This window comes from Tupaia chinensis, unplaced genomic scaffold (assembly GCF_000334495.1).
Source record: "Tupaia chinensis unplaced genomic scaffold, TupChi_1.0 Scaffold000117_2, whole genome shotgun sequence".
NCBI lineage: Eukaryota > Metazoa > Chordata > Mammalia > Scandentia > Tupaiidae > Tupaia > Tupaia belangeri.
In genome coordinates this window covers 8538960-8551293 of record NW_006159583.1, presented here as the reverse complement: position 1 = coordinate 8551293, position 12334 = coordinate 8538960, and the positions used below count along the sequence as shown (strand labels likewise).

General features: G+C 38.6%; 1 protein-coding gene across 5 annotated transcripts in view; it reads left to right on the top strand.

Annotated features, from left to right (window-relative positions):
* AHI1 (Abelson helper integration site 1) overlaps positions 1 to 12334 on the top strand; it is a 220541-nt gene that overhangs the window by 173177 nt on the left and 35030 nt on the right. For 2 of the 5 annotated variants that reach the window (XM_027770239.1, XM_006144344.3), the window contains exon 24: positions 1501 to 1598. The exons of 1 other annotated variant lie outside the window; for it this stretch is intronic. In XM_027770239.1, coding sequence (XP_027626040.1) covers positions 1501 to 1598 — 98 coding nt within the window. Of the gene's footprint in view, positions 1 to 1500; positions 1599 to 4737; positions 4832 to 12334 lie in introns of those variants that run through there. 2 more of the 5 variants (XM_014586219.1, XM_027770240.1) reach the window with 2 other exon arrangements.

The window sequence follows — 12334 nt, the reverse complement described above, 5'->3', positions numbered from 1 at the left end:
TGCAACTACTTCCATGTCTCAAGTAGAGACCATCTCTTGACTGCCGTGATTCCATACTGTATCCCAGAATAATTGATGTTTTCTTTTGACTTCAGTCACTGCTTCTTGAGAAAGCTTGTAAAGGCCAGAGAAAAGGGAAAAAAAATCTCAGAAAACCTTTAAATGTAATGATTGAATTCTCATACTTCATTGGGAGTTATTTTCCTTTTCCTCTTATCCCACTTTTTACCTGAATTTAATAAAAACACAACTACCTAGTTTTAACATTAAAGAACAAATGACTTTCAGCAGAATTCTGCACTCTAAATATAATATGAGGAATTGTCCTTGATCTTTGTCTGAAGCATGCTACACTCTAAATATAGTATGAGGAATTGTCCTTGATCTTTGTCTGAAGCAAATATGCAAAGCAAATAATATAAAGGAGTACTTGTATGAGCAGAGTCTTTACCCACTGTTCAATTGAGAGCTGCATCCTCTAAAAGAACAGCACAATAGAAGAAGTTGGTACCCTATTATTATAAAGGAATCTTTGTATCTTAAACCACTGAAAAGAAAAATATGATCCACCTCGCTTTATCCACTCTTTCAATAAGAGATAAAGAAACTCAATAATAAAATCAACCTGTATACAAACCTAATCTATGTATCTTATCATCTTAGTTTCACAATATTGATCAAGTACATTTTAGCAATTTCAATTCAGAGTTGCTCTAAATCAAAATAGATTTTCCATTTAACCCTTTAAAATTCCTACACAGCTCTTTAGATTCAATGCCCTGTATAGACTGAATATTAAATGGTATAGATTATAATCTTAGATTATAAGAGTCTTAGAGTCAACACTGTGTGTAAATTGAAGTATCATGTATCAGCCAAGCTCTGTGCTTATTCATTTCATATTGTCTTCCCAAATTATCCTTTCTCCCCACCTCTAGCAAGATTGTGACATATTTTTCAGAAGCTTACATACCTATTACCTTTTCCATCAAACATTCTTTATTTCCACATGAGAGTTTGCCTTTGTTATTATCTCCCTTTTGAATAATGTTTCATTCTACTTTATGATTCACTTACTTGTTGAACATGTCTCTCTTTGACCAAGATTGTAAGCGCCTTGAGAGCAAAGAGTGTCTTTTGATTATTTTCATATCTCCTGTAGAGGTACCTGTCAGATAGCCTTGCATGTAGCAGATTCCGGTAAATATATATTGAGATAAAAGAAATCAGCATCTGCCTGACTACATAGTGACATTGAAACCATCTACACTTCTAAAATCCTATTGATTCAGATTTTCTAATCATACTTATGTTTCTTTGATAACTGATGTGGAGGGCTGCAAATTGTCATACTAAATAAGTTCTGGGTAGCTTGTTGTTATACCAAAGAACCAAATATTGATTTCCTTAATTTCCTGTCTGCCCCCTCCACTGTTATTTTTTTCTTTTCTTTCATCGTGCTCTTCAATTTGATTATATGAATTCCTTTTTCAATTCCAGCACTATATCAAGAACAGCCTCCACAGATAAAGGAGCGATCTCCACCTTTAACCCCCAAGGAAAAACCCAAAGTAGAAAAATCTTTGACTTCTCCAAAGGTAAATGTTTTAAAAAAATAAATGTTACATACTTCCATTTGCATTTTCTCTGGATAAAAAATTTTATTTTTCATGCTTGTTATGCTTGCTTCATCATTTACATTATTAATCCTTTTGATCTTGGCACCAACATTGTAAAATGCATAAGGCAAATATTGTCATAGCCATTTTCCAGATAAGGAAACTGAGGAGGCTCAGGTTAAAGTAGACCCCCATGTCACCCACCACACAGCCTAAGTGATAGAACAAGGACCCAAAGTGGAACTTGAAGCTTTAAGTATGATGTTGTTTCTATTCTTATCTCTTTAACTGTGAGACTGACACTGTCAACATCCCACTCAGTAGGTACACATTTATACCAGAGATTCCTGGAGTCCACAGAATAAAGATGTTCTATTTTTCTGGAGCATTCCTTTTTACTTGCTGTAATTTAAAATGTTTATAACTTAAAATGAATATAAATATATTATCAACCAGAGAAATTCATGTATTTTAACCTGTGCCATCAGATCCCTCAGATCAGCAATATTCATCTGATGCTAATATTGCTTATTAAACTTATTTTAGGCCCACCAAGGAGCACATGTAGGAGACTGCTGCTTGACAGGCTGAAGCCACATGGGATGCGTGGGTTTGATTCCCAGCCCACCCTAAAAGGCCAGATGCAGTAGGGTATGCCTGTAATCTCAGCCACTAGCAAGACTGAGATGAGAGGATCAAGACATAGTGAGACCCAGTCTAAAAATAACAACTTTCACACCAACACATACACCAAAAAACTTGTTTTATGTGACATTAGCTCTTACCTTAGACTGAATAATTGCACTGTTTGACTCCATGAAGCAACATACATATAGTTTTTTTACAAATACATGTCATCTACATATATTATAATATTATTAAGTTTTTTGACAGTTGAATTTACCATGTGTCATTCAGTCATTTAGCATGTACTTACTGAATGCTTACTTCCATGCTGAGCACTCTGTACCCCCACTGAAGCAGGTGTGTCTAGACAAGACACTTGCTCTTTTTCTTTGGAGAGGTTTTTGCTATAGGGTGCGTGCACTCGCCAGACAGACAGAGAGAGACAGAGAGATAGAAAGCGAGAAATCACCCCCCAGGGGGGATGGCCACACCGCAATCTCTTCTCCTCCATTCTCCTCTCGGGATCTTGGGCACACATGCACACACGCCCAGCGTGTTTTAAGCCATCAGGTTCGGGACATGAACTGCGGTTGACTACATGGAAGTCCAGCGACATAGCCATTATGCTAACTGCTGCTCCCACAAGGCGTTTCCTCTTAATGAGCTCACAGGGTGGTGGATAGGACACCTGCAAGCAGGCGGTTATAGTAGACACTAGCTAGAACTGTAGTGAAGATATGTGCACAATGCATTGGGAATGCATAGGAGGAAACCCTCTTAAATCTGTCCTGGGGGAGCCCAGGAAGGGTTTCCAGGGTTTTCAGAGGAGGAAATGCTTGACCTGAAGCTTCTAGGATAAAAAAGTGTGTTCTCGGTAGATAAACCTGTAAAAAAACATTCCAGCCAAGGAATTAACTTGAATGAGATATAGTGTGGTATGATTATGTCTAGGGAGCACAGGTCTGATGGAGAGAAGTTTGGGAGAAATGCAAGAGCCAGACCAAAGAGAGCCTAATTACTCTGCTAAAATGCTTAGACATAAACTCCAGACAGGATCTCCTGGAGGAGGTAATCCAGGAAGGGACCTGAACATAAAGAGTTGTCAGAAGAGTCGTGACATGTTTTTCTGTTTTTCTATGCAAATGTGTCATTACTTTCCTAAAAACCCAATATTTCCATGTTTAAAAAGTCATTCTAGGGGTAGCACAGTGGTTGAAATAGAAGTAGCTAAGACAAGTAAATTAGTTAGAAATCCATGGAAATACAAAAGCTTAAACTAGCTGGAATGGGGGTGGGGGCATAAGCTAGATTTGATGATTGATTGGATGTAATGATAAAGTTGGAATCTAGGATTTTGCTAAGGGTCCTGGCTTATACAACTGAATAGATAGCAGTACCACAGAAATAACTGAATGAATAAAAAGACAGAGACAGGAATGGCAGGAATAGGAGATAAGTGCAGTTTCGCATATTTGGATTTGTTTTTAGAATTTGTAGTGTTCTTAGGTGGCAATAGTCACAAGTGAGCTGGATACGGAGTAGAATTTGAGGGAAGGTGAAATTTCAAAATCAAGTGATGAGGAATTTAAGTACTTGTTATGTCAGGAGATAATCCAGAAAGACTTGCAGAGTTCTAAGGGAAGAAGGTCAAGGATAGAACCTAGCTGAACATTAGTATTAAGAGACAATCAAATGAAGAGGAGACGATTAAGAAAGAATAGGTAGAGAAAAAGAAAAGATGGAGCTAGCAGGTGGTATGGTAGTTAAGGCATTGGGCTCTCACATGGTCAATCATGGTTCAAGACCCAGACTTGGCACCTGGAAAATCACACCAGCACATGTATGTATGTGCACAACATCCTGAGAAGATAGTAGAAGAGAAGATATTGTGACATGACCATCCCCCTGGGGGATTATTTCTTACTTTCTCTCTCTGGCAAGTGCATGTACCCTATGGCAAAACTCTAAAAAAAGGGAAGAACCAGGGGGAAAAAATGCCCTGGAAGTCTGGGGAAAAGAGAAATTCAAGGAGAGTATAGTCGGTATCAGCCAAGCAGTTCAGTGGTCTAAGCCCTTGGTTATCAAGAGGACTTTGGCAGTTTTGCACAGTGTCAGTGAACAGGGACTTAAGAGTAGATTAAAGATGGAATGAAGCCTCAGCAAGGGAACTTGTAACAGTCATTCTTGAAACTTCACTTGGAAGAAAAAAAGACTGACCAATGGCTGGAGGAAACAGTATTTCATGTATTGGAGAGATACATAAAATTATATACTATGGTGACAAAGTGAGTGCACACAAGTTTAGGCTAAAGGGAGATTAAGAATATCAAGGACACAGTAGATCTTAGAGGAAGAGGAGGCTTTTTTTAATCAGAAAGAGGGGTTGATTGGTTAATCTTCACTTGGAATGGTAGTTTTCAACCAAGGGTGATTTTGCATTCCAGGAGATAGTTGACAATTTCTAGAAACTTTTTGTTTGTTTGTTTTTCAGCTGCAAGGAGGAGGATACTACTGGCATCTAGTAGGTAGAGTTCATGGTTATTGCTGAACATCCTAAGGATACAGAGAACAGTCCCCTGTCAACAAAGAATGACCCGGCCAAAAATGTGCTAAGCTTAGAGCAGTGCCCCTATTACTGTGGATGAGGATGCAGATAAGTTGTTAAAGTAGAAGTCTAAACAGTAGGAATAGTTTTATGTTCTCCAAAGTAGAAAGCAAGGTTCACTTTGAAGGGTAAAGGATGAGAAAGGAACCCAAGAATAATAGTGACCATTTGAATATCTATAAGGAGAGTGGAAGTGAAAATTCATTTGGGACATATGAAAACATTCCTCACTAGTTCTAGGAGCTGCTTGTATACTTGAAAATGTAGGTAGCAGTGAGGTCAGCAGGTGGTGTGGTGATTAAGGGCACTGGACTTCCACATGGCCGACCATGGTTCAAGTCCCAGACCTAGCAGCTTTCTCTCTCTCTCTTGCTCTCGCTCTCTGCCTCTCTAGTGCATGCACATGCTTGCTCTGTCCCTCTCTGGCCAAATGAAAATAAGTAAACAGGTAAAGTTAAATAATTCTTTAAAAAAAAAAAAAAAGAAAATGTAGGTGACATTAATCTGTGTAGTTGGATTTTTCTTTTTCAGTAATGCTGAGCATCCTAGGGCATAGCTGTAGAGGTGGCAGATTCGGTTTGATGTGTAACTGGGGTTGTGGGTATGATAGGAATACAAGGTAAGAGACTTGACGGCATTGATAAGTGAGTCATTGGAGTGATACAACGTGGAGCACCAGCCAGATCCTACATCCTACAAAGGATTTAGGATCAGAAGATTGGCAAACATAGAAAGCAAGGTTCTCTTAAAAGTGGCAGTAAACTACCCATGTCCAAGTAGAGGCAAAATGCCATATGTAGAAAGAGCCTACAAGTTTTAACTACAGCATTTAAAGCAGAGACTCTCACTTATTTAATATTTCACATCAAGCCACTCTAGGTAATGATAAATTCACACAGAGTGTATAGAAGAGCTGAAGTGATATTGAAGGACATGTCATTAGAATTGAGCTAGTGGAGGAACTAGGACCCTGGACCTAGGACATTGAAATTCCAGGACTGCAAGAGTTGGGATAAACAAGAACTGACTTTCTTGATTCTTGTGTTAGAGCAGAATCACTTCACATTGAAATCACCTAAGGAATTAAAAAAATAAATGCTGATAACTATTTCCACTCCCACAAATTGACTTAATTGATTTCTAATAGGACCTGGGCAAGGACAGATTGTAAAAGCTTTCCAGGTGAATTTAATGTGCAGATAACGTCAAGAACCTTTGTGTTAGAGTGACCACAAGCTCTGAAGGTAACTGCTGCAAAGATAAGTCGAGTTCAAGGGTTCTATATCCAAGTGTCAAGGCAGCCAAGGAGAGGTGCTTGGAATGTGCAGTGTCCTGAAATCAGCAGCAGAGAGCTAAGAGGAGGCCAGTGTTAGCTCCTGGCTCACATAGTTCATAGGGAATGAACAGGATGTGCTGCAAGAAACTAAAAGAAAAAGATGGTTTCTTGGTAAAACACCAGTTTCAAATATATCAAGGGTACATGGTGAAGGCTGCCTAAAACAATGTAGGTATTATAAGGAGCACAGTTAAAAGGAGTGGCAAGGAATTTGACTATGGGCAAATGTTAAACATGTGATATTTCCCATTGTTTGCAATTCAGTACCAGATTTAAGAATTTAGGAACATAGGTTACTTCAGGCTGCTATAACAAATATACTATAAATTGAGTGGGTTAAACAACGGACATTTATCTTTCACGGTTGTGAAGGCAGAGAAGTCCAACATCAAGGGGCTAGGAGATCTGCTGCCTGGTGAGGACCTAGTTTGCAGTTCTATTGTGCCCTCACAGAGCAGAGAGCAAAAAGAGGAAGTAAACTATCTTGCATGTCTTTTTGCAAATGAAAAGCATTAAACCCATTCATGAGGACTTCATGCTCATGACCTAATTACCTGTCAAATACCTCCTAATGCCATCACTTTGAGGGTTAGAACTTCAACATGTGAATTTTGGGGGACACAGACTTGCAGCCCATAACAGCGCTAATCTAAACTTACAACCTAAGGACATTTAATGGAGTGGAAGAATTTACAATAGTGGCACAGGAAACCATGACAACTAGCAATATTTTAATCTATCAAAAACTGTGTGAAATACTATAAAAGTTACAGCTTTTATTTGTAGTGACTTACTGGTATCCCTGATTGTATCGTAGTGACCTTTGACGTTGAGATTATCTAACCCCCTTCTCTGTGTTTCTGTCCAATACCCTCAAATTCATTCTCCCTCAGCCAGAAGGGATATGAGGACCTCTGTCTGTATCTTATAGTTACCTGTGAAGTTGGTATTGCCTCTTCTTCTTCCTGATGTGCCTGTGTTCCTGTTGATAGGGGCATCTTACTTGCTTCCAAGACTCCCCAGTTCTCACGATCTGTGTTCTCTACTTAGAGGGACTCACTGCATCATAGTCTTAGTTTAGACTGTAGTTATTTTTAATTTTGTGTGGCTTTTGCCTCACAGACTTATCTCCATGCTTCAAACATACCTTTAAATTTATATCCCCCAAACCAATAGACCCTTGAGGTCTACTACAAGCTTCTTCCATCGATGTACCTATCCACATTCTAACAAATCACAAGGAACTTACAGACATGCAAAGTAAAACATTTTTTAAAAAATAAAGTGGGTAGGGACCAGCAGATGGCATAATGGTTACATCGCTAGACTCCCACATAGTCGACCGCAGTTTGAGTCCCAGACCTGGCAGCTTAAACTAATGCTAGGCACGTTCATGTGTGCGTGCATGCCCAAGATCTCTAAAGAAGAATGGCGGAGAAGGGATTGCGGCATGGCCATCCCCAGTGGGGGGGTGATTTCTTGCTTTCTGTTTATCTCTCTGTGTCTTTCCAGCGAGCACATGTGCCCTGTGGTGAAAATCTCTCAATCAATCAATAAAGTAAGTAGGTAAAGGAAAGACAAGGGATTAGAATAATTCTCATGGAAGATATGACCTCAGATTGGGCTTTAAGATGTTTGAATTTCTTTTGTTGAAAAATATGATTTGATCTGCTTTATCTAAATATGTGTTTGAGAATAGATTCCTGATTTTTCTTCTTAGGAATGTACCATGTGTATAGTTAGGCAGTGAGGTTTTGTGTTTGTTCGTCTTCTTTTGTTTGTTTAATTTTCCAGAGGGTGTGTGTGCTTGCCAGAGAAAGAGACTAGGCGAGGAGCAGGAAAGCACCCCCTATGGAACTTGGTCACACCACAGTCTTATCTCTATTTCTTCCTCCTTTCAGGATTTTGGGCATGCACGCACATGTACCTGGTATGTTTTTCAAGCCCCTGGGTCTGGGACTTAAACTTGTAATCAACCATGTGGGATACAGCCACATTTACCTCCAGGCCACAGTCTGGCCCTGACAGTGTTTTAGTTTCTTGTGGGAAAAGTATAAAGATGACCTGTCCTTATAAAAAAGAAGTCCTTGGGAAACATAATATTGCTCTGGGTAATTAAAATCTTTTAAGTGCACTGTTGGTCACAAAGCTAATAAGAAGCCCTTGAAAAATATGGAACTGAGCTTTCTTAGGCTTTGGCTAGTTGCATTTCTTAATTTAGCTCCTTTATCAAAATATATATGGTCTGATTTTATTGATATCCTGCCTTATAAGCCTGTGACAAATTCTATCAGATGTTTAATTTCATGTGTATGTCTGTTTTTAGTATCAAGTATATATATTTAAGTACATGAAAAGTAGTGTTTGATAAGGTACTACAATTGTTGGATGTCTGAGTTCAGAGAATTATGGTGGTGTGCAAAGTACTTTAATAATGTTTCTAGTCAGTTCCTTCATTTCACAGATGAGGAAATTAAGATCCAGACAGTTATAAGAGGTTCTTTCAAAATGATGCTGCTAATTTGAAGCACAGCCTCCAAATTCTCAGGCCAGTGCCCTTTTCTCTCCACCACCCCGTCAGTGACATAGATAGTTGTTACCCACACAGTTAGATAGGTGTTGTGTCACACTGGTTTTTGTTTTTGTTTTTGTTTTTTCTTTTCTTTTTATGTTTTTGGTAAACTGACCTTTATTTTATTACCTTACCTACAAGTCATGCATGAATGCCTTGAAATAAGTTTTCTTTGAATAAACCCATTTTTACTCAGCAAAATTCAAAAGGGGAAACATTAGGCCTTTCTGTTGTAGGAAAAGCCGTTCAACAGTCCCTAAGTGATTTTCACAAAATATAAAAATGGACCCTAGGCTTACAGAAGTTTTGGCTTAATTTTACCAAGCACCAAGATGTGCCACAATGGTTAAGGCAAGGTAAAGGCAAGTTAACAAAACAGTTACTAATAAAACAACATGCAGTCTGGAAACAGCCACCGTTTATTTACTGACCAGATTACAAAAACAATCATGGTGGATACTTCAGTTCATCCTTCTAATAAGTCTGTTGATCTGGTCTTCCCTGTTGCCATCTCCACCTTCTACCAAATGGGTGGTCTTTTTCTTCATTCCACCTCGTGTAGAAGATAATTTGAAAGGCCACAGGAAGGTATTTGCTTCTTTGAAGCATTTTCCAATAGTATAGATTTCATGAATCAGATCCTCCATGCAGATGATGCCAAATTTACCAAAAGATCTAGCAATCAGAGAGTTACCTGTCAAAGTAATTCATTCCTTATTGATTTTGCCATAACCACATTTGTAGATCCGTTTATTTACTAACTTCAGGTTTGGGTACCCCATGTAATATATGGTTCCACAATTCTCACGATGTTAATTGAGTCCTTGTTGAGCTTAACAAAGGTGCCATTGAAAATCTGGCAAAGATGAAGAAACTGCAGCACCTTTCGAACTTTTGGGCTCACTCCATTGATACCTCTGATCCTAATGACAAATGCCAATTTGGGTTCTGCAGGTACATAGAAGTTGCCAGCTTTTCTTGCCACCCTAGCCATTTGAATCTCAGTTCTGTACATCTGTAAATATTCCTTACGATAGTGCTTAGCTTTTTCATAGATAAACTTCCTCCTTGCCTTTCAAAGGATCTTTTGAGCAAACTTTTTTCTCAGATGCTTGATCTTCAGCTCTGCAAAATTCCTTTGCTTTTTCTTAAAGATTTCTGGCATAGCAGGAACCTTTTTCTTGATGGCTTCTGCCACAGCAGGAGCCTTTTTCTTGGTTTCTGCCACAGCAGGAACCTTCTTTTTCTTCTCTTGAATGCCCTCTATGGTTCCAGCCGGAAAAAAGCTTTTTTTTTTTTTTTGAGAGATTTTTCCTGTAGGGTGCATACGCTTGCAAGAGAGACAGAGAGACAGAAAGCGAGAAATCACCCCCCAGGGAGAATGGCTCTGCCACAGTCCCTTCTCCTACATTTTCCTCCTGGAATCTTGGGCATGCATGCATAGGTGCCCAGCATGAATTTGAAGCCACCAGGTCCAGGCCTGAACTGTGGTGAGCAATGTGGGAGTCCAGCAGCATAACCACTATGCCATCTTCTGGTCCCTTGATCACACTGGTTTTTGACATTTCTGTTTTATATTTGTTTCATTGTACCCTTCTTGTAGAAGTTTTAAGAACTGTATACTCTATACTTTTATGGCGAAAAAGGAAACCTCAACAGTCTTCTTTCTTTTAAATATTTCTATTCAAACTATAGGATAAGAAGTAAAATTACACCTTTTAATGGCCTGGCAGCTGTCATCTCTGATAAATTCTTCCCAGTGGAACACACCTGCTCTGTTGTTAAGTGAGCCTGGTTTCTTCCAGCATTTCATCTGGTTCATTGAAATGTTAGTGGGTGATGGCAGTGCTTGTTTCTGGCTTTTCTGCTGCAGATAGAGGGAGCAAGCCTTGAGAGAATTATTCTCCACGGTAGGCCAGAAGGTCTATAATATTTTTCTAGGAGCTCATCCCAGGACATTTTTAACAAGATGCACTTTAAATTTGCATCTAGTAATAATGAGAATATTGGTGCTTTCAGAAAAGAAAGAAACTCAGAACTTTGGAAAAAAGTAGTGCTGACAAACTTGGCTCTATCTTTGGTTTATACTTTTGACATCTTTTTGTTTTTTAGGCTGTTTATTTTTAATCATTAAACTGTATGACGCATTTTGGGGTGAGGAAAGTTTTTGTTAAAATTCTATTTGGGGGCAGACATTGGCACAGCAGTTAAACGTAATTCTCTTCCTGGCAATCTCACATGGAAAGGTTGCTGGTTTGAGGCTGGAGACCTCACTGAATACACTGGCACATGTATGCCCATGAGCAAAGGTAGCTGAGGCTATCAAGAGGTGGGTCACAGTTATCAAGACACTGTCAGAGGTACTATAGCGTGCTCTCTCTCTCTCTCCCTCTCTCTCTCTGGCAAGCACACATACCCTCTAACAAATTTTAAAAAGAAAGAAAATAAGAACTAAAAATTTGACCAGTCAGCAGGTGATGTGGTGATTAAGGTGCCGGACTCCCTCATGGACCTGGTGGCCTGAAAATCATGCCAAGTATGTGTGCATGTATACCTAAAATTCCAAGAGGAGAATGGAGGAGAAGGGGTTGCAGCATGACCATTCCCCCCACCCCAGGAGTGATTTCTCACTTTCTTCTCTCTCTACCTCTCTCTGTCGACCTGTAAAGAATAGAGTGAATTGAAAATAAGTTTGTCTTACTAATAGTCATATCCATTGCAAGTTTCTTGCCTATCATAAAAATATGTGCATAAGTATACACATCTGCATTCATATCTGTTCTTTGTTTTATGGAACTAGGATTATGCTTCATGTTCATTTGTTTCTTTTACCTATGTATCTTGGACATCTTTTCATATTAATACAGACAATTCGACATACATTTTCAACTACTTCAAAATACTATAATGCCCAGTTTCCTTTTTTAAAAAAATTACTGAAAGGCTCAATTTTTGAAAAATTTTTAAAAGCTTGGTTTTCTTTTTTAAAAAATTCTGGAAAATAAAACCCTACATAGAAAAATACCCTCTTCCTTCTCTAGATTTTTTAACATTGACACTCCAAGTTTGTTTGTCCATAAATGCCAGAAATATAGTAATAATTATGCACAGGAGTATATTAGATGTCTTATGAGAATGTGGAAAAATTACTATGAAGCTTTTGCCTATATCTTTCTTTAAAAACTCACTAAATGAATGATAGTGATTTTGCTATTCCAAGATAATAAATATTCATTTATAGCTCATCTTCATCTGAGGAGAAAGAACAGTATAATTATTTTCAGTATTTTGCTACGTATATAGAGTCAGTAATAGTAGTTTGGCTGAATTCCAAAGGACTGATTGGCACCTATACCAAAGTGCACACTCTAGTTATAGTCAGGTATAGCTGTTTTCTTGTGTTGTCCAAATATAAGCAGAGAATCCCAAAGGATCATGTAATTCCATAGTAATCACTCTTCCAGCCTAACACACACACACACACGCGCACACACACACACACACATACACACACACACACACACAATTTTACATTGGTGATTCTGTCAGCCTCTTAGAAAAGCAGTAAGCAATGA